General features: G+C 59.0%; 2 protein-coding genes across 2 annotated transcripts in view; both read left to right on the top strand.

The window, feature by feature from the left end:
* The first annotated feature begins 814 nt into the window (after positions 1 to 814).
* Positions 815 to 7204, top strand: PLPBP (pyridoxal phosphate binding protein). The gene is made up of 8 exons (XM_059490932.1): positions 815 to 919; positions 2207 to 2314; positions 3227 to 3262; positions 3783 to 3858; positions 4154 to 4288; positions 4389 to 4531; positions 5358 to 5456; positions 5706 to 7204. Exons 1-8 carry the CDS (start codon positions 824 to 826, stop codon positions 5841 to 5843), a joined length of 831 nt encoding a protein of 276 aa, XP_059346915.1. The 5' UTR covers positions 815 to 823; the 3' UTR covers positions 5844 to 7204.
* A 4756-nt stretch (positions 7205 to 11960) lies between these two features.
* The window catches only part of ADGRA2 (adhesion G protein-coupled receptor A2), a 26468-nt gene continuing 18081 nt past the window's right edge, over positions 11961 to 20347 (top strand). The window contains exon 1 of the mRNA XM_059490656.1: positions 11961 to 12181. Coding sequence (XP_059346639.1) covers positions 11961 to 12181 — 221 coding nt within the window. The remainder of the gene's footprint in view (positions 12182 to 20347) is intronic.

Genomic DNA, 20347 nt, shown 5'->3' with positions numbered 1-20347 from the left:
GGAGATGTTTGCAGGGGAGGATTTTGCAGAGGGAAGGTCAAGGGGATTGGGGGGTGCTGGGGGTAGGGCTGGTTCTCCTTTTCCACTGAGGAGGAAGGTGGAAGAAGGAATCCCATTTCTGTCAGCGCCTGCTTTGCTACGGAATGAGCAAAAACACCAGATTGGAGCAGCAAACACCTCGGATTTGGTGAAGTTCGCAGAAAATCCTTGTCGTGTTTTACCAGACAAAGGGCAGGAACCTTCTGGGTGTTTTTAGCCGGCTGTGTCAACACTGGATCTGCAGAGGGCCGGTGAAGTTCTGCACATTAAGGCAAATATTTGAGTTAATGTGTTCCAGCCGGCGCTTTCCCGGGAGCTCCTCCATAAAGCCGGGCCTTGTCCCGGCCCCTCCGGCTGCTGTGCGGCTCTGGCCGCGCTCCAGGCGCTGCCCACACCTCAGGGACAATTCCCGTTCTCTGCTGCGCTTCCATGGCGCTTTTTCCCCTCACAAATTGAAACTGAGCCCCTTGGAGGCGGCTCCTCGTGCAGGGATAGCAACATCATCTTTGGGGGTGGGACCGTGACGGTGGGGTGGGCTGGTGGCAGCGCTCGCTGCTGTTCCTGCGGGCACGGAATGATTTGGATTTGTCCCCCAAACCCTGGGAAGGGAAGGGAACAAGCGGGGATCCACTGTCCCTCAGCGCCGCCATGGCGGCCGCGACCTTCCCAACATGGCGGCTTGGCCCCGCCCCCTGCTCCCATTGGCTGACGGCGCCGTCGGAGCGATCTGATTGGCGGAGAGCGGGGGCGGGGCAGGTGTGTGGCGGAAGTGGCGGCGGGGGGGATGTGGAGAGCGGGCATGGCCGCCGGGGACGGGCTGGGCCCGGCGCTCCGCGCCGTCACCGAGCAGGTGCAGCAAGCGGCGGCGCGGCGGCCGCAGGTGAGCCCGGGGACACGGGGGACAACCCGGCGGGACACGCGGGGCGGGGTCGCTGCGGCTGCGACAGACCTCAATCACATAGGGACGGGCCCGCGCTGTGGGCACAGGTCAGCGGTGACCGTGGGGACAGGCCCGCAGTGGGGACAGGCCCGCAGTGCCACCGGGATGGGTCCCGCCATGGGAACAGATCACCGGTGACCGTGGGGACAGGCCTGTATTGCCACCGGGCCAGGTCACTGGTGACCATGGGGACAGGCCCGCAGTGCCACCAGGATTGATCCCATCCCACCATGGGCACAGACCCACAGTGCCACCGGGACTGATCCCACCATGGGCACAGACCCGCAGTGTCACTGGGATGGGTCCCACCATGGGCACAGACCCACAGTGCCGCCGGGACTGGTCCTACCATGGGTACAAGCCGCTGGTCACCATGGAGACAGACTGGCTGTGCCACCAGGATGGGTCCCACCGTGGGCACAGACCCGCAGTGCCACTGGCACAGGTCACCGTGGGCACAGCTGGTCACCGTGGGGACAGACCCACAGTGCCTGCAGTGCCGTGGGGACGGGTTCAAATGTGGGCACAGACCCACAGTGCCACCGGGATGGGTCCCACCATGGGTGCAGGCTGCTGGTCACCATGGGCACAGACCCGCAGTGCCACCAGGATGGTCCCTACCATGGGGAGAGATCACCGGTGACCATGGGGACAAACCCACAGTGCCACTGGGACTGGTGCCACCATGGCCACAGACCCGCAGTGCCACCAGGATGAGTCCCACCATGGGCACAGGTCACCCGTGACCGTGGGCACAGACCTGCAGCGGCAGCAGGATGGGTCCCACCATGGGCACAGACCCGTAGTGCCACCAGGATGGGTCCCACCATGGGGACAGGTCATTGGTGACCATGGGCACAGACCCGCAGTGCCACCAGGATGGATCCCACCATGGGGACAGGTCATTGGTGACCATGGGCACAGACCCGCAGTGCCACCAGGATGGATCCCACCATGGGGACAGGTCACTGGTGACCATGAGGACAGACCCGCAGTGCCACCAGAACGGGTCCCACCGTGGGCACAGCTGTTCACCGTGGGCACAGACCCGCAGTGCCCAGGGCCAGCACACCGGGATGTGGCCGTGCACACCCCCAGCAGCGGAGCCGGCCCCGCTATCGCGACAGCGCTCCCTCCTGTCGCGCCGGCACTCCCCGCCGGGGCCGGGCTCCGCGGTTCCCCCGGGCTGGGCTGGGCTCCCCGTGCTCACCGTCCGTGCTCCCGCAGGGGCTCCCGGCCGTGCAGCCGCGGCTCGTGGCCGTCAGCAAAACCAAACCAGCAGAGATGGTGATGGAAGCCTACAGCCACGGGCAGCGCAGCTTCGGGGAGAACTACGTGAGTGGGGGGGCTGGGGAGGGTTTGGGGGGCTGGGAAGGGTCAGGGCTGGGAAAGGGTTGTGGGGCTGGAAAGAGTCAGCAGGGCTGGGATGGGGTCAACAGGGATGGGAAGGACTGGGGGGCTGGAAAGGGTTAGGGCTGGGAAGGGCTGGGGGGCTGGAAAGGGTCAGCAGGGCTGGGACAGGGTCAGCAGGGCTGGAAGGGTTGGGGGGCTGGGGAGGGTCAGGGCTGGGAAGGGTTGGGGGGCTGGGAAGGGTCAGCAGGGCTGGGATGGGGTCAGCAGGGATGGGAAGGATTGGGGGGCTGGAAAGGGTCAGGGCTGGGAAGGGTTGGGGGGCTGAAAAGGGTCAGGGCTGGGAAGAGTCAGCAGGGCTGGGACAGGGTTAGCAGAGCTGGAAGGGTCAGAGGGGCTGGGAAGGGTTGGGGGGGCTGGAAAGGGTCAGGGCTGAAAGGGTTGAGGAGCTGGAACAGGGTCAGCCAAGCTGGAAGGGTTTGGGGGGCTGGGAAAGGTCAGGGCTGGGAGGGGTCAGCAGGGCTGGGACAGGGCCCCTGCAGAGGACACAGAATCCTAAAATCATTCCAAGCCCTCCAAGGACATCAAATCCAAGCTGTGCCCAATTCCCACCTTGTCACCCAGCCACCTCCTGAGTCCTTCCTTGGGCACCTCCAGGGATGGGGACTCCAACACACCTCCCTGGACAGCCCTTTCCAGTGTTCAACAACCTTTTCTGTGAAGAAATTCCTCCTGAAGGCCCTGGGCCAGCTCAGTTTGGGTGGCTCTGTGGTGACACATCATTCCCTGACCTCGTGTTTGTGAGGCTCAGCTTGGCCCCAAGATCAACATCCCAAAGACACCAATCCTCTGCCTGCTGTGGGTTTAACAGAATTTAATTCTCCTTCACTCTCCCAGGTTCAGGAGCTGCTGGAAAAGGCATCAGACTCCAGGGTAAGCACAGGGTTCCCTTCATGCTTTTTTACCATGTATAGCTGTGTCCTGGGAGCTGCTCAAAGTCCTGGGCTTTGTTAGGGATTTGGTTGGATCCTTATCTGTGCAGATAAATGCTGGGGTGGGTTATTCTTGGCTCAGTGCCTCTGTCCTGCTCCCCCTCCTGCCTTGCTGGCTCCATCTGCCTCAGTCATGATTTGTCTGCACAGAGCTCTGCCTTTTGTACTCTCTTTAGGAGAAGCACAGTCCTTGTTGAAAAGAAAAAACATGTTAGCACTCAGTTTGGGGAAAATATCATTTTATGAGTGTTGCACGATGTTCCCATAGACAGCAATCCCTGCAGCCACAAACCCATCCCTGTCCAGGCTCAACCTCAGCACAACCACAGGCTGAGCCTTCAGGATCAACAAACAGAGAAATTGGGTGTCTGGTATTTGGTTGTGGGCAAACTAAGACTGAAATGCTGCTTGTGGGGAAGAGGGAATTGTTGTTCCAACCTGAGCATTCCCTCTGCTTTCAGATTCTCTCATCCTGCCCAGACATCAAGTGGCATTTCATTGGCCACCTGCAGAAGAACAATGTCAACAAGCTGATTGGTGAGTGCTGCTTGGTTTGGTGTGGGCAGTGATCCTCCAGTGCTCAGGTGTGTCAGGGAGGGCCAGGATTTCACAGAAAGGCTCTTCCCCCAGAGGGTGCTGAAACGGGCACAGCCCTGAGGCTGCCAGAGCTCCAGGAGGGTTTGGATAATCCCCCAGGATGGGATTTTGGGGTGTTTGGGCAGGAACAGTTGGACTCAGCCGTCCCTGGGGATCCCTTCCAGCCCTGAACCAATCCCCATGAGCTCCCAAACAATCCCATGCAGAATTCCCTCAGGCTTTGTTCTCTCCCCAGCTGTCCCAAACCTGTTCATGCTGGAAACAGTGGATTCTGTGAAGCTGGCAGACAGAGTGAACAGCTCGTGGCAGAAAAAAGGCTCACCCCAGAGGCTGAAGGTCATGGTGCAAGTTAACACCAGCGGGGAGGACAGTGAGTGGCTCTTGGTGACAAATGCCTGGCTTGGCAGAGAACTGGGACAGGCTGGGCTCTGAGAGCAGAGCTGGGCCCTGATCCCCCTGTGCTTTTGCAGGCAAGCATGGCCTTGCCCCTGGGGACACCACGGCTGCTGTGGAGCATGTCATCAACAAGTGCCCCAGCCTGGAGTTTGTGGGGCTGATGACCATTGGCAGCATCGGCCATGACCTCAGTAAGGGGCCAAATCCTGACTTCCAGGTAAGGTTTTCTCAGAGGAAATGTCACTGTGGGCTGGTTTCCTGGCCGTTTGTCTGTCCCAGTCAAATCAGGGTAAGTGAGGCTGTCAGGAGGGAGGAACACCTTGTGCAGAGCCCTCAGTACTGTAGTGAGAGTCCTGTGTATTGGATAAGTGGGTCCTAGTTATTCCAAATGAGCCACAGCTGTGAAGTCCTTAGTTGGGCAGCAGCTGTGGCTTGCAAAGATAACTGGGATAAAAGGGGTTGGGTCGGGAGCCCAGGAGGAGCCCTTGTGAAGCCATGAGGAACTGCACAGCAGAGAGGAGCTGCATGGTAGAAAACCAGCTAGAAGGTATGGACTTTAAGAATAACATAACAATAGTATGGGACTCGAGAAATATGAAATAGATTAAGATAGCAACAATACTGTACCAGTGTCAGTGCAGGTGGGAGGAACACCTTGTGCAGAGCCCTCAGTGTCAGTGCAGGTGGGAGGAACACCTTGTGCAGAGCCCTCAGTGTCAGTGCAGGTGGGAGGAACACCTTGTGCAGAGCCCTCAGTGTCAGTGCAGGTGGGAGGCTTCTTTCTGCTCCCAGGGTGTTGCTCCCAGCCATGCTCTGAAGCTGCAGCCAGGATTTTGGAGCCCCAGGTGAGGTTTGAGCCTCCTGTGTGCTGTCAGTAAATCTGGGCAACCTCCAGACACTGTTATGGTGCTTCCATGGGAAATGTAGGAGCTGCAGGTCCTGTGTGGAGGAGACATCTGGGACAGGCAGGAATCAGGATCAGTGGAACAGAGCTGGTGTGGCTGTCCAGGTGTGTCACCTCTGCTGTCCCCTGTGCCCTGCAGGTGCTGCTGTCCCTCAGGCAGGAGGTGTGTGAGAAGCTGAACCTGCCCCTGGACAAGGTGGAGCTCAGCATGGGCATGTCCACAGACTTCCAGCACGCAGTAAGTGTGTTCCTGCCCCTTCCCTGGGCCTGCACCCCAAATTCCAGCCCAGGTGCCACCCAGACAGGCCTCTAAAGCTTCCCCTTGGGTGAAGATCCCAGTGCAGCTCTCCTGGTCCTGGGGGAGATTCCTGGCATCAAATCAGCCCCTGGGTGTAGCTGTGGGTGCTGAGTCCATGGGGAACCATCCTGTGAGAGCTGTGGGGTGCTGGCAGCCCTGCCCTGAGCTGCTCCTCTCTGTCTCTTGCAGATAGAGGTTGGATCCACCAACGTCAGGATCGGGAGCACCATTTTTGGAGAGAGGGATTATTCCAACAAAACCACTGGAGGCAAGGCTCCTGCAGGGGGTGGAGGCCAAACAGAGGCTGTGACAGTGCAGGGCCACTAAAGGGGACACAAGTGGCCTCAGCAGAGCAGAGACCTCACTATGCATTTTACCTCCCTCCGTGTCGGCACCCGCCCTGATGGTGAGAGGGAATTCCTCAGAGCAGGGGCCAGAATGCCTCATGATCATTGTGATTCTAGAGTACCCCTAAAAACTGGAGATCTGCATAACCAACAAGGAGATTGAGGGTTGGAAGTGACTGTGGTGTCTTGGTTCCTCAGGGTCATCAAGGACAGAGACTTTGGGGTAACTGGGCTGCACAAACACACACCCAAAGGTGTTTGTCAGGCTGGAGTTGCTGCTGAGCTGAGCAAGGTGGGTGGCACTGCAGCAGTGCTGGTGGTTGTTTTTGCTGAGGACTTCATTCAACACGTGATGATCTTGCCAGAAACCTGTAAATGTTCCCCCAAATACAAGTTTTGCCCGTGGATGGTCACACAGGAGCTGGGATGGGGCCCAGGAGAGGCCATGGGGAAGGGTGAGTGACAGGCACAGGGGACTGAGGAGCTCAGCTGCCACTGTGAGTTCATGCTGTGAGGCTTTGGCTGCACATCACAAGTGTGGGAGTGACTTTTCAGCTCAATTTTATCCTTTTCAGGCTGACACTAACTTTTCCCATGGCTGCCCAAATGTGGAATGCTTTCCCCCCTTCCCCTCCTCTGTTGTTGGGAATTATTTTCATCCTGCCTGGTATCTTTGCTGCTGTTTTTTGGTCAGAATGGGGGTTTTCTGCCAGCTTGCTGCTGCTTTCCAAGGTGATTCCCTCATGGTTTGGTGCCTGTGCCATCCCCTTTACACCTGTGTGAGGGTAACAGTGCTTGGCTCAGGGCAGAATAATTCAGAAAAGGAACTTTTATTGTCTCACTGCATTCTGGATTCCTGAAAAAAAATCATTTGGCCGCTGAGAGAGCTTCTAGGCTGTGTCTTAACATCTTCTCATGCTTTTGGAAGAGGGAAATGGGAAATGCAGTAAGTTCCCTTCAGGTGTGAGCAGAAGCTCCTGCCTCATCCTGTGTTGTTCAGCCAGTCTCACAACCCATGTCCCAGCTGATTTTTGGGCTTTTTTGTCTGCTGAGAGGAGGAGGAGGAGAGCTCGGCTGCCAGCAGGACCATCCTCCCCAGGCTTTGCTCTGTGTGCTCCGTGTGGTTCCACCTCGCTGTTGGTTTCACTCTCTCTAAAATCTGAATGTAAACGAGAAGAGAACTCCACCCCCAACCTGTCGTAGCTCCGTGGTTTAGAAGCACCGAGGGGTCGGGGCCGCTCCCCTCGGCTGCACCGTGTGTGGTTCATAGTCCTGTAATAAACAGTGCTCAGTGCAATGCCATCTGTGCCAGCTCAAAAGCTATTAAAGATGTTATTTTTATGTCCCAGCGTGGTGAATAAATGCCCTGAGCTGCCCTTGGAGCTGCTTCCCCAGCCTGGGGCGGGGAGAGGAGGGTGAAAAGCAGCTGAGGTGGAGCTGGCAGAGAAAGCGAGGCGGGTTTGGATCAGGATGGTTCAGAACTCGCTGTCGTGTGTCACAAGCTGTCGTGTGTCGCGAGCTGTCCCCGCAGGAGCCCCTGGGTGGCGCTGCCCGCCCGAGCCCCCAAAATCGCCCTGTGCCCACCTTGCTCAGGTGCTGAGACGCTCGGGGATGCGCTTTGCCCAGGACACCTCTCTGGGCTGCTCCACGAGGCCATCAGGGACAGCCTGGGTGACTGTGACCGTGTTCACAGGGGTCTCATGTTGAGGGAAGAGACGAGGATCTGACTCCATGGTTCAGAAGGCTTGATTAATTATTTCATTATATATATATTACATTAAAACTGTACTAAAAGAATAGAAGAAAGGATTTCATCAGAAGGCTAGAATAGAATAGAATAGAATAGAATAGAATAGAATAGAATAGAATAGAATAGAATAGAATAGAATAGAATAGAATGATAACAAAGGTTTGTGGCTCGGACAGAGAGTCCGAGCCAGCTGACTGTGATTGGCCATTAATTAGAAACAACCCCATGAGACCAATCACAGATGCACCTGTTGCATTCTACAGCAGCAGATAATCAATGTTTACATGTTGTTCTTGAAGCTTCTCAGGAGGAAAAATCCTAAGGAAAGGATTTTTAATGAAAAGATGTCTGTGACAGGTGACAGCCTGGGGACAAAGCTCTGGACAGGAGCACGGATCTGCGACAGCTTCTGCTCCTTCCTCGCAGCTCCTTCTCCCACCCGTGCAGCTTCCAGCTGATTTTTCTCGCTGTGCACCGAAGGTTTGCCTGCTCCCCACGGCTCTGAGGAGCAGAGGGCGCTGCCCAGGGGCACCTCCTGGGATGGGCGGGAGCGGGGATGCGGCATCGGTGGCACTGGGCACCGGTCGGGGGGCACAGGGCTCAGACCACCCATCCCCTCTGCAGGGCTCACCCGGCAGATGGGAGCTGCTGGTCACTGGAGTGCAGCCAGCGGATGAAAAAGCCCTGAAAGAGCCCTGAAAGAATCCTGAAAGAATCCTCGGCCTCGGGATGAACCTCGGCCCCCGCCCCCGGCTGGGTTCGCGTCCAGCCCAGCCCCGGCAGAGGCAGCTCGGGCTCCCCGAACCGGCCCTGCCTTGCAGGACTCTGCCACCCTCATGATTTCCAGTGGCCAGCGGTGCTGGGTGGCCCCAGGATCCCCAGAGGTCCCCTGAGGTCACCACATGTCCCTTGGGTGGGGGTGGACCAGGCTGATGCCCCTAGAACCTCAGCACTTCACATGCTCTGTGATGAAAAACTTCCTGGGGCCTTGGAGCATGGCCATGGGCAGAGTTGGATGATTCTAGGGAGAATAAACCCCTTGATGGTGCTGGATTTGCTGCTGCTCCTGGGAAATTATTCATCCTCACCCTTGGGGAAGCACCAGGGCCCAAACAGCAGAGATGGGGAGCTGGGATCAGCTCCTTGCTGCTCCTGGTGGGAGCTGGGACAGCCAGAGCAGCTCAGATTTGCCTGATTCTAGGGAGAATAAACCCATTGATGGTGCTGGACAGGGCGATTTGCTGCTGCTCCTTCTTCATCTCCTGGGAAATGAGTTATCCTCACCCTTGGGGAAGTATCAGGGCCCAAAAAGCAGAGATGGGGAACTGGGGATCAGCTCCCTGCTGCTCCTGGTGGGAGCTGGGACAGCCAGAGCAGCTCGGATCCCCCTGCAGCCCTTCAAAGTGGGAAGCGTGTTTATTTCTGGGAAAAACTGCTTGGAGCACACCCATGGGCAGATTTGGCTGATTCTAGGGAGAGTAAACCCCTTGATGGTGCTGGACAGGGCGATTTGCTGCTGCTCCAGGGAAATTATTCATCCTCACCCTTGGGGAAGCACCAGGGCCCAAACAGCAGAGATGGGGAGCTGGGATCAGCTCCTTGCTGCTCCTGGTGGGAGCTGGGACAGCCAGAGCAGCTCAGATTTGCCTGATTCTAGGGAGAATAAACCCATTGATGGTGCTGGACAGGGCGATTTGCTGCTGCTCCTTCTTCATCTCCTGGGAAATGAGTTCTCCTCACCCTTGGGGAAGCACCAGGGCCCAAACAGCAGAGATGGGGAACTGGGGATCAGCTCCCTGCTGCTCCTGGTGGGAGCTGGGACAGCCAGAGCAGTTTGGATCCCCCTGCAGCCCTTCAAAGTGGGAAGCGTGTTTATTTCTGGGATATCGCCTTTCCGGCAGGAAGGACGGCCACTGCCAAGGTTTTTATTGGATCCCGGTGAAAGGAACTGAGAGAGTCTCGTGCTTGTTGTCTTTCCCCATGCCTGCAGTTAAGGGGGATTTTTTACCTTCGAGTGGGAGGGAGGGAGGGACACAGGGATTTGGCATGCAGCACCGTGGAGATGGAGTTTCAAACCCTGCCTTGTCTCCTGGGCTGGAAGCATCAGGAGGGGTCAGGGCTGGAAAAGCAGGGAGAGGGGCTTGGAAGCACTTGAAAGAACCTGAAGTCTCAGGCTCAAAGCATGTGGAAAGTGTTGCTTGAGCTGCTCTCCTCCAGCGGGGCTGGGGCAGGGTATTCCACACGTCGCAGCTTGGACAAGGTTCTCACTGTTCTTGGAGGGAGTTTAGAGGCTGAAATTCTGAAGGGCAGGCACAGCAGCGTGATTGCTTCAGAGTGTCATGGATGCAATTCCAGTGCTGGAGCTCCTGGACACTCAGATTTCTTCATTTTGGGGTTTATGCAGTGAAAGGAGGTGGCTGTGCCTGGTACCCTGAGGAGTTTTGGGGTGTCCCTGTGTGGTGATGTGTTGGGTGTGTTGTGAGAGACTCCTCTCCCTTGCGGGAATGCCCAGGGGGAGCAGCAGGCTCCAGCCTGGAGCTCATCCCCCCCAGGCCACTCCTGCTCTGGGCAGTGCTGGAAGGGGGCTTTGGGAGTGTCACAGACATCTTATGAAAAATCTTTTCCTTAGGATTTTTTCCTCCTGAGAAGCTGGGAGGCCTCAGGAACAAAATGTAAACAATGGTTATCTGCTGCTGTGGGATGCAACAGGTGCATCTGGGATTGGTCTCGTGTGGTTGTTTCTAATTAATGGCCAATCACAGTCAGCTGGCTCGGACGGAGACCCACCAGGATCGTTGGTGCTGCACAGAACAACCTCAGGACAATCCCACCCTGTCCCTGAGACCCCTTGAGCCAGGGGTGTCCTGTGCCAGGGCTCCCTCCTGGGGCAGCGTCATTCCCCAGGCAGGGAAAATTCTGCTCAGTGGAAAAAAACGGGAAGAAAAAAAAAAAAAAAAAACAACAAAAAACGGAAATACGTGGGACACCTCATTGTCTCTCAGCAGCAGGATGATGATGCTGCTCTCCAGGGCTCCACAGCTGAACCCTGGTGCCAAAGTGGGAGGTCTGTAGGGGTGGGACTGGCCATGGAAGATCCCTTGAGGCCACAATCCTTGTCCCTGCCTGGGTGCCTGGGGCAGGAGCACATGTGGGAGCAGCCTGGGCTGTGAACTGAGCAGTTCTGGGTGTGAGCTGAGCAATTCTGGTGTGAGCTGAGCCGTTTTCTGCTCCCCCGCGTCCTATTCTGCCACGCCGGGTCCTATTTATTTAAAGAAAGGAGTAAATTTCTTTTCCCCTCCAGGAACTGTTGGTCCTGGAGAGAAACCGCATTCCCAGCGTCGTCTCGTCGTCCTTCCATGACCCTTTCCCTCCGCTCCCTCCTGGCACGGGGTCCCGCAGGCTTCACTGCCGCCTTTTGATCCCTTTTGATTCGGCGTTGCAGCGAGCCGTGGCCTCGGAGAAGCCGAGCCCCGGGGCGGCCGGGAGGGCTGCGGGGACGTGGGAGGGGGGAACGGCAAGAAAAATATTGAACTTAGTGAGAAAAGCAGCGAAGCAAACAGGAAGCCGGGAGGGGACAGGGCAGCGTGACCACGGAGTGAACTGTGAGAGCTGCGGGACAGCACAGAACTCCCGAAAAACTCACAAAAAGAGCTCCTGGGTGGGGAACGCTGGAGGGCCTCAGGCAGGTGACACCGGGCTCTCCATCCCACTTGTGAGCTTTGCTCTCAGGGCCCTTCCTTGTGTGTCAGCCCCTGTCAAACACTCGTGGGGACTTTCAGTTTTTTGTCAGTTTGTGTTTGGGGAAATCATCCCATGCCACATCCCTGCTCCGGTGCCTGCCCAGCTGTTCCCTCCACCCTGCGCCCTGCGCTTGTCACAGCCGGGATGTCGCAGCGAGGTGGCCACAGGGACCCTGCGGGCTCTGAGCCACGCTGGGCGCGGGCTGGGAGCACCCGGAGCGCTCCGTGGGACCGGGGCATCGCCACTGCCGGTCCTGCGGGACCCCACGGGCTCTGACCCACACCGGGCTCAGCTCGGCCCGGGCTGGGACCGGGACATCGCCACTGCCGGTCCTGCGGGACCCCACGGGCTCTGACCCACACCGGGCTCAGCTCGGCCCGGGCTGGGACCGGGGCACCGCCACTGCCGGTCCTGCGGGACCCCACGGGGCTCCCGCTCGCTGCCGTCGGCGGGGCCGGGGCGGGCCGGGGCGGGCCGGGGGAGGCGCCAGGGCCGGCGGCGGAGCGCGGAGAGCGAGCGGGGGAGGCGGCGCCGCCGGAGCCGCCCCGGGGATCGGGGCGGCGGGCGCGGAGCCGGAGCCCGGAGCCGTGGCCCGGGGCCGGGGCCATGCGGAGGGCGGCGGCGTTGGTGCTGCTGGCGGCGGCGCTGAGCGGCCCCGGGGCCGGCGCTCGGAGCTGCCCCGCGCTCAGCCTGGGCTGTAAGTGCGCGGCCGAGCGGGCCAAGGCGGGCGGCGGCCCCGGAGCGCCCCGGAGGAGGGTGGTCTGCAGCGGAGCGGGGCTGCCCGCGCCGCCCGAGCCGCAACTGCTGCCCGAGGGCACCGTCACGCTGTGAGTACCGCGAGCGGCAGCGGCCGGGCATCCCCTGTGCCACGGGCACCTCCCTGGGCATCTCCCTCGGGGCACCTCCTTGGGCATGCCCCCTATCCCCGGCATCTCCCCTGGGCGTCTCTCCCGGGCATCCCCCTCTGTCCCCGGGCATCTCTCCCGCGTATCTTCCTCGGGCATCTCCCCGGGCATCTCCCGCTGCCCCGGGGCACCCCGAGCGGGATAAGAGCAGAGCCCACGCGTGGCTGGCGCTGAGCCCTCTCCGTGCCCGGCATCGCCCCGTGCCCGGCGGATGCTGCGGGGTCTCGGGCAAAAATTCCTTTTTCCTCTCGGTGCACCCGCGGAAGGGTCGCTCGGTGCTGCGTGGCGTGGTTTAATCGCGATAAAGGGTCGCTCCGTGCTGCGCGGTTTAAATCGCGATAAAAGGGTGTCGCGGCTCTGCGCTGCTGAGCTGGAAATGCAGGAAACGCGCTCCTTCTCCCTCCGCAGCGTTCTGCGTGCTGGGGAACATGTTTTTGTTTGAAAGTCCCTGGAAATGTTTCCTGCGAGGCCATCGGGAGCGGTAAATGGCTCTGGCTTTGCCGCTCCATCCCCAAAGGCTCCTCTCTCCCCGTGCCGGGGGCTGGGGTTCGGCCGGAGCTGGCAGCCGTGTGCTGCTCGCTGCAGGGTTTATTTATAACTCCAGAGGAGATGTTTGAATTAAAATCTGGATTGGAGGCTGGGCTGGCGGCTCTGCAGCTGGGGGGAGCGTGGCTTTTCCCCGGGCTGTGCTGCAGCCTTGCCCTCCTGCCTGGGGCTGGGACAGAATTGGGTCTGGGGGTGCCTCACATGCCCGAACCCATGGGCTGTGTTGGCATTGCTGTGGCTTTTTGGGTGCTGCTCGCTGCTTTGGGGTGATGGTGGCACTGAAAGTGACCCCGGTGGCACCACTGTCCCCACTGGAGTGTGGCTGTGAAGGCACCAGAGCCACAGATGGTGCCACGAGCAGGGCCTGAGCGCAGCAGCCACGCCAAAAGCAGAAATTGTCCCAGAACAGCAGCGCTGGCGGGTGTCTTGGTCTTCCCGTGGTGGGGGACACTGGGCTCTCCATCCCATTTGTGAGCTTTGCCCTTTGTGTTTTTCCTCTTAGGGCCCTTTCCTTGTGTGCCAGCCCCTCACAAACACTCACGGGGGACATTCGATCCTTTGTCAGTTTGGTTTGGGGAAATCATCCCCTGCCACATCCCTGCTCCCAGCTGTTCCCAGCGGTGCAGGGGGCTGTGCTGAGCTCTGCTGGCTGCCTGGGAGGGGCTGGGATGACCGTGCAGAGGCATTAGGGCATTACACGATCCCACTAAAACGTGACATGAAACCTACAGGCGTAGGCACAAACCTACAAATATGCGGTGACCCTGGCTCTGCTCTCGTGCAGTAAACATGATTTATTCCAAACCCTTTCCAGATGCAACAATCAAAACCAGAGGCTCCGACGTTGGGAGCGTCTCCTGGAGCCACTGGGGTGCGGGCAGGGAGTGGAGGGGCCCAGGCATGTGGCAGGGGCTGCACGTGCCTGGGGATCATCCTGCTGGGGACGGGCAAAGCTTGAATTCTGAGGGTGAGCTGGGCGTGAGCAGGGCTCCTACGTGTGCTCCAGGGTGCCAGGTCCTGTCTGTCCCCAGGGCTCCAGGTCCCCTCTGTCCCCAGGGTGCTCAGCAGTGCTGTTGTCCCTGCTTCAGGAAATGTGTTTGTGGCAGTGACACAAATCTTGAATTTTGGGGATGAGCTGGCTGTGAACAGGGCTCCTACGTGTCCTCCAGGGTGCGAGGTCATGTCTGTGTCAGGTCCCCTCTGTCCCCGGGGTGCTCAGATCCCCTCTGTCCCCAGGGTTCAGGGTCCCCTCTGTCCCCCAGGATGCCCAGGTCCCCTTTGTCCCCTCTGTCCCCAGAGTTCCAGGTCCTGTCTGTGCCAGGTCCCCTCTATCCCCCAGAGTTCCAGGTCCCCTCTGTCCCCCAGGGTGCTCAGGTCCTCTCTATGTCCCAGGATGCTGAGGTCCCCCTCTGTCCCCAGGGCTCCAAATCCCCTCTGTCCCCAGGGCTCCAGGTCCCCTTTGTCCCCAGGGCTCCAGGTTCTCTCTGCCCCCAGGGTTCAGGGTCCCCTCTGTCCCCCAGGGTTCTCAGATCCCCTTTGTCCCCTCTGTCCCCAGGGTTCTCAGATCCCCTTTGTCCCCTCTGTCCCCAGGGTTCTCAGATCCCCTTTGTCCCCTCTGTCCCCCAAGATTCTCAGATCCCCTTCTGTCCCCCGGGTTCTCAGATCCCCTTCTGTCCCCCAGGATTCCAGGCCCCGTCTGTCCCCAGGGTCCCCTCTGTCCCCTCTGTCCCCAGGGTTCTCAGCGCTGCTGTTGTCCCCCCTGCAGGAAATGTGTTTGTGGCAGCGTCACTTCAAAGCAGAGCCGAGCTCCAGCTCCCATCCGGCCCAGCCCGCAGCCAGGAGCGCCCAGCACGGGGGAGGCTCTTCCCTGCAGGGCAGGGAGGGACGCTGGCCCTGCCCGTGTCCAGCTGTCCGTGCTGGGGACAGACAGACAGACAGCCAGAGAGGCCTGGGTGGCTGCAGGAGGTCTGTCACCCTGTGGCTCCCCTGGTCCTGCCTCCCATTTGGCTTTTCCCACATTCTCTCTTTATTTATCTTTAATTACCAGGCTGTGCCGCAGCTGCTGCGCGTTTACCCCCATTGAGGAGGGGCAGGGCAGGGCTGGGGCACCAGGGACAGGGGGTGGGGGATCCCTGTGCCCCCAGGGGCCTGCCCTGGGCTCAGCATGGGCCCAGAGAACCAGGGATGGCTGCGAGCCGAGCTGTGGCTCCTCTCCCCTCATAGGGATCTGCAGGGAAGGCTGTGGGGTCCCCTGTGGGATGCCAGGTTCCCTCTGGGATGCTGTGGGGTCCCCTCTGGGGTGCAAAATTCCCCTCTGGGATGCTATAGGGTCCTCTCTGAGGTGCAAGGTTCTTTCTGGGATGCTGTGGGGTCCCTCTGGGGTGCAAGGTTCTTTCTGGGATGCTGTGGGGTCCCCTGTGTGATGCTGTGGGGTTCCCTCTGGGGTGCAAGGCTCCCTCTGGGATGCAAGGTTCCCTTTGGGGCTCTGGGGTTCCCTCTGGGATGCTGTGGGGTCCCTTCTGGGGTGCAAGGCTCCTTCTGGGGTGCTGTGGTGTCCCCTCTGGGGGCTGTGGGGTTCCCTTTGGGGCTCTGGGGTTCCCTCTGGGATGCTGTGGGGTCCCTTCTGGGGTGCTGTGGTGTCCCCTCTGGGGGCTGTGGGGTTCCCTTGGGGCTCTGGGGTTCCCTTTGGGGCTCTGGGGTCCCCTCTGGGATACAAGATTCCCCTGGCTCTGGGGAGGGGGTGATGCTCACACATCCCCTGCAGAGGTTTCTCTGTGTGTGCTCTCCGTCACCCACCCCATTTTACACCCATTTGACCCCCAGGTTGTGCCCAGCTCCCCGCAGGGAGGAAGGAGGGGTGCCAGCCTTGCTGCTTTGCCGCCCGGCTGTGTTGGCAGCCCCAGGGGGATTTGGCACCTCTGGGCCGTGCCTGGGAGGTGCGGGGGTGCTGCAGCCCGGGATTAACGGGGTTTAATCCCCCCCGATGAGCCCGTGCTGATCGCCCCATGGAAAAAACGCCACCTCCCCAAGGAGGGCCGGGCCAGCCCCGCTGTCGCACGGGCGGGAGCCCAAACCTCTTCCAGATGTGGAATCCCAGCCCTGGCCTCATTTATGTGCACAGCTTGATTGCACCGAAATTACAGATTGTCTGCAGGGAATAGAGGGCTTTGACTTATGACCAATTTCCAGTTCTACTTGAACTCCCTGCTCCGAGGCTGCTCCATCCCGGGCCCTGCACATGGTTTCTTTCTCAAAGCTTCTTCAGCTTTTTATTTGTTGTTTCTTGGGCCTGCAGCTCCGTCGGGTTTGGGTTTTGCAGGGGCTGCGGGTCGCGGTGCTGGCTCGGCAGGCTCTGCCCTCGCTCCGGGGCTCCTTTTTCCTGCGCTAACAAAAGCCGAGGCTTGGAACAATAATTGTCACCATCCGAAATAGCCCGGAGTGACGCGAGGCTGCAGGAAACGCCCGGGCACGGCGCGGGGAGGGGAAGAGACCCCGAGCACCCAAACAGAGCAGGGAGGGAGGGCAGGACCACCCCGGGCTGGGCTTCTGCAGCCCCAGAGGGTGGGAAGGTGTGGGGTCCCCTCTGGGGCCTGTGGGGTCCCCTCTGGGATCCAAGGTTCCCTCTGGGATGCTCTGGGGTCCCTTTTGGGATGCAAGGTCCTCTCTGGGGTCCCCTCTGGGATGCAAGGCTCCCTCTGGGATGCTCTGGGGTCCCCTCTGAGATTCTGTGGGGTCCCCTGTGGGATGTGTGGGTCTCCTCTGAGGATGCCGTGGGCTCCTTCTGGGTGCTGTGGGCTCCTTGCTGGAATGTGGGCTCCCTTTGAGATGTTGAGGGCCCCTCCGGGGGCTGTGGGGTCCCCTTTGGGAGCTGCGGGGCCCTTGCTGGAATGTGCTTCCCCCCGAGATGTTCAGGGCCCCCTCTGGGATGCTCTGGGGTCCCCTCTGGGATGCAAGGCTCCTTCTGGGATGCTCTGGGGTCCACTTTAAGACGCAAGGTTCCTTCTTGGGGGCTGTGGGGTCCCCTCTGGGATGCTGTGGGCTCCTTGCTGCAATGTGGGTTCCCCCGGGATGTTGAGGGCCCCTCTGGGATGCAAGGTTCCCTTTGGAATGCTGTGGGGTCCCCTTTGGAATACAAGGTTCCCTCTGAGATGCTGTGGGGGCTGTGGGGTCCCCTCTGGGATCCAAGGTCCCCTCTGGGATGCAAGGCTCCTTCTTGGGGGCTGTGGGATCCTCTCTGGGATGCTCTGGGGTCCCCTTTGGGATGGAAGGTTCCTTCTTGGGGGCTGTGGGGTCCCCTCTGGAGTGCAAGGTTCCCTCTGAGGTGCTCTGGGGTCCACTGTGGGATCCAAGGTTCCCTCTGGGGGCTGTGCACTCCTTGCTGGACTGTGGTTCCCCCTGGATGTTGAGACCCCCTCTGGGATGCTCTGGGGTCCCCTCTGGGGGCTGTGGGCTCCTTGCTGCGATGTGGGTTCCCTTTGAGATGCTGAGGCCCCCTCTGGGATGCAAGGTTCCCTTTGGAATGCTGCGGGGTCCCCTTTGGAATGCAAGGTTCCCTCTGAGATGCTCTGGGGTCCCCTCCGGGATGCAAAGCTCTCTCTGGGATGCTCCGGGGTCCCCTCTGGGTGCTGTGGGCTCCTTGCTGCAGTGTGGTTCCCCCGGGATGTTGAGGCCCCCTCTGGGACACCGCAGAGCCCCCCTGGGATTCCCTGGGGTCCCCTTAGGTTGCTGCTTGTCCCCCCCCCCCCCGTGGTTCTGCCTCCCCCAGCTCCTTCCTCCGTGCCAGAGCCTCCCGCAGCTCTCGGCAGCCCCGGGGCCCCTCCGTTCCCTCCCCAGAGCCCGGAGCGGAGCAGCGGAGCCGCGCTGGGGGCTCAGCCCGCTCCGTGTCTGCCGCTCCGGGCATCTGCTTTGAATTACCGGGCTGGGAGAGCGGCCCCCCGGCCCTGGGAGCCCCCGTCCGTCTGTCCGTCCGTCCGTCCGTCCGCCTCCCCGAGTCCTTTTTTGGTTGGGTCCAGAGGAAGTTTATTGTTTCAGCAGCCCGGTTTCTGGAGCTGTTATTTATCCAAGTGGATTCCAGCACGCTTGAAAAAACAATCTTGGTGGGGTATTTTTTTTTTTTTTTCGTTTTTGGCTCCTCTTTTTGAGATGAAAAAAAAAGAGGAGAAAAAGAAGAGAAGGGATCTGTATCTCTCTGCCGGCAGCCTCGAGGGCTCCAAGCTCCCCCGGATGGGGGAACATCAGAGCCATGTTAGAACTCAGGAAGTCAGGATCATTTTTGTTTAGAATTGTAGAACCACTTAGGTTGGAAAAGACCTCTAAAATCATCGAGTCCAGCCATTAATCCATGCTCACCATTAACCATGTCCTCAAGAGTTTGTGCCTTTTGCATTTATTGATGTTTCAGGAGTGTCCAAGCCTGCATCCCCGCGGTGGGAGGATGCTCCTGGGGTTGTGGGCACAGTGACTCCATTGTGTTTTGGGGGGGTCTCAGTTGATTTTTGGAGGTTCTCAGTTAACATTTGGGGGTTCTCAGTTAATATTTGGAGGTTCTCAGTTCATTTTTCAGGGTTCTCAGTTAATATTTGGGTGTTCACAGTTAATTTTTGGGAGTTCTCAGTTAATATTTGGGGGTTCTCAGTTAATATTTGGAGGTTCTCAGTTAGTATTTGGGGGTTCTCAGTTAATATTTCAGATTTCTCAGATAATTTTGGAGGTTCTCTGTTAATTTTTGAGGGTTCTCAGTCAATTTTTGGAGGTTCTCAGTCAATTTTTGGAGGTTCTCAGTTAATATTTGGAGGTTCTCTGTTAAGATTTGGGGGTTCTCAATTAATTTTGGGGGTTCTCAGTTAATTTTTGGGTGTTCTCAGTTAATATTTGTGTGTTCTCAGTTAATATTTATGTGTTCTCAGTTAATATTTGGGGGCTCAGTTAATTTTTGGGAGTTCTCAGTTAATTTTTGGGGATTCTCAGTTAATATTTAGGGGTTCTCGGTTAATATTTGGGGGTTCTCAGTTAATTTTTGGAGGTTCTCAGTTAATTTTTAGGGGTTCTGAGTTAATATCCTGTAAGGGGACAGTGCCAAGGACCCACACACAGCTCTGCTGCCTGTGGCCATGTGGGAATGGAAAGTGCTGTGGAGCCTGATGAGAACTTCCTGGGGAAAAAAAATAAAAAACAACACCAAAAAATCCCTTAAAAACCCAAACACAAAACAATTTGGAACATAATCTCCATGAAACTGGAGAAAACAAAACAAACCCGTGCTGGAGGATGTGGCTTGTGACTGGGGAGTGCGACCCAGATGGCTGCTGTGGGACAGGGAAGAAAAAAGGAAAAATTTTACTGTGAGGGGGAAAATTCGGGCAAACCATCACTGTCAGCAGAGCATTTTTGTGCCAAGGCCTCCTTTTTTAGTCAAGGATTTCTGCTCCTGGGTGCCCTGAGCTGGGCAGGGGGATTTTTTCTGGAGGGGCTCCAGGGGTGGATTTGCAGCCTCAGGTTGGGCTGGGGATACCAGGGGCTGCAAATCCTGCTGGAAATCTTTAAAAGGGGAGTTGTGGTGTTGTGGCAGAGGTGCAGATGGTCCTGAGGGTCTGAGCGAGCCTCCCTGGGCTCGGTTGAAGGCTGCGGGTCCGGGGCTCCCGTTCTGCCCCCATGGCCGTGGATGCAGCCCCAGGTCGGGCTGGAGATGCCAGGGGCTGCAAATCCTGCTGGAAATCTTTAAAGGGGGAGTTGTGGTGTTGTGGCAGAGGTGCAGATGGTCCTGAGGGTCTGAGCAAGCCTCCCCAGGCTCGGTTGAAGGCTGCGGGTCCGGGGCAGGTCGGGAGCTCCGGTTTTGCCACCGTGTCGGGCTGCAGATACCAGAGGCTGCAAATCCTGCTGGAAATCTTTAAAAGCAGGAGTTGTGGTGTTGTGGCAGAGGTGCAGATGGTCCTGAGGGTCTGAGTGGGCCTCCCCGGGCTCAGTTGGAGGCTGCGGGTCCGGGGCTCCCGTTCTGCCCCCATGGCCGTGGATGCAGCCCCAGGTCGGGCTGGAGATGCCAAGAGCAGCCAATACTGCTGGAAATCTTTAAAAGCAGAAGTTGTGGTGTTATGACAGAGGTGCAGATGGTCCTGAGGGTCTGAGCAAGCCTCCCCACGCTCTGTTGAAGGCTGCGGGTCCGGGGCTCCGGTTCTGCCACCGTGTCGGGCTGCAGATGCCAGGGGCTGCAAATCCTGCTGGAAATCTTTACAGGGGGAGTTGTGGTGTTGTGGCAGAGGTGCAGATGGTCCTGGGGGTCTGAGCGAGCCTCCCCGGGGTTCCGGTTCTGCCCCCACGGCCGCAGCCCGTGCCCTCGGTTGTGAAACCTCCTGGAATGAAAACCCCTTGGAGCCCTCGGGGACAGCTCGGCCTTGAGCAAATCCCGCAGCGATGCCGTGGTGGGGAGCTGGGGCGCGCCGGGGGCTGCAGGGGCCGCGCAGCAGCGATGGGACAGCCCTGGCAGCTGCCCCTGCCCTGGGGCGAGCCGAGCCCCGGCCCAGAGCGGTCCCGGCGGGGAGGAAGGGC

This window comes from Ammospiza nelsoni, chromosome 30 (genome assembly GCF_027579445.1).
Source record: "Ammospiza nelsoni isolate bAmmNel1 chromosome 30, bAmmNel1.pri, whole genome shotgun sequence".
In the NCBI taxonomy this organism is placed as follows: Eukaryota; Metazoa; Chordata; class Aves; order Passeriformes; family Passerellidae; genus Ammospiza; species Ammospiza nelsoni.
Note: the sequence above shows the minus strand (reverse complement) of the source record. Positions and strands in the feature narration are given on the sequence as shown.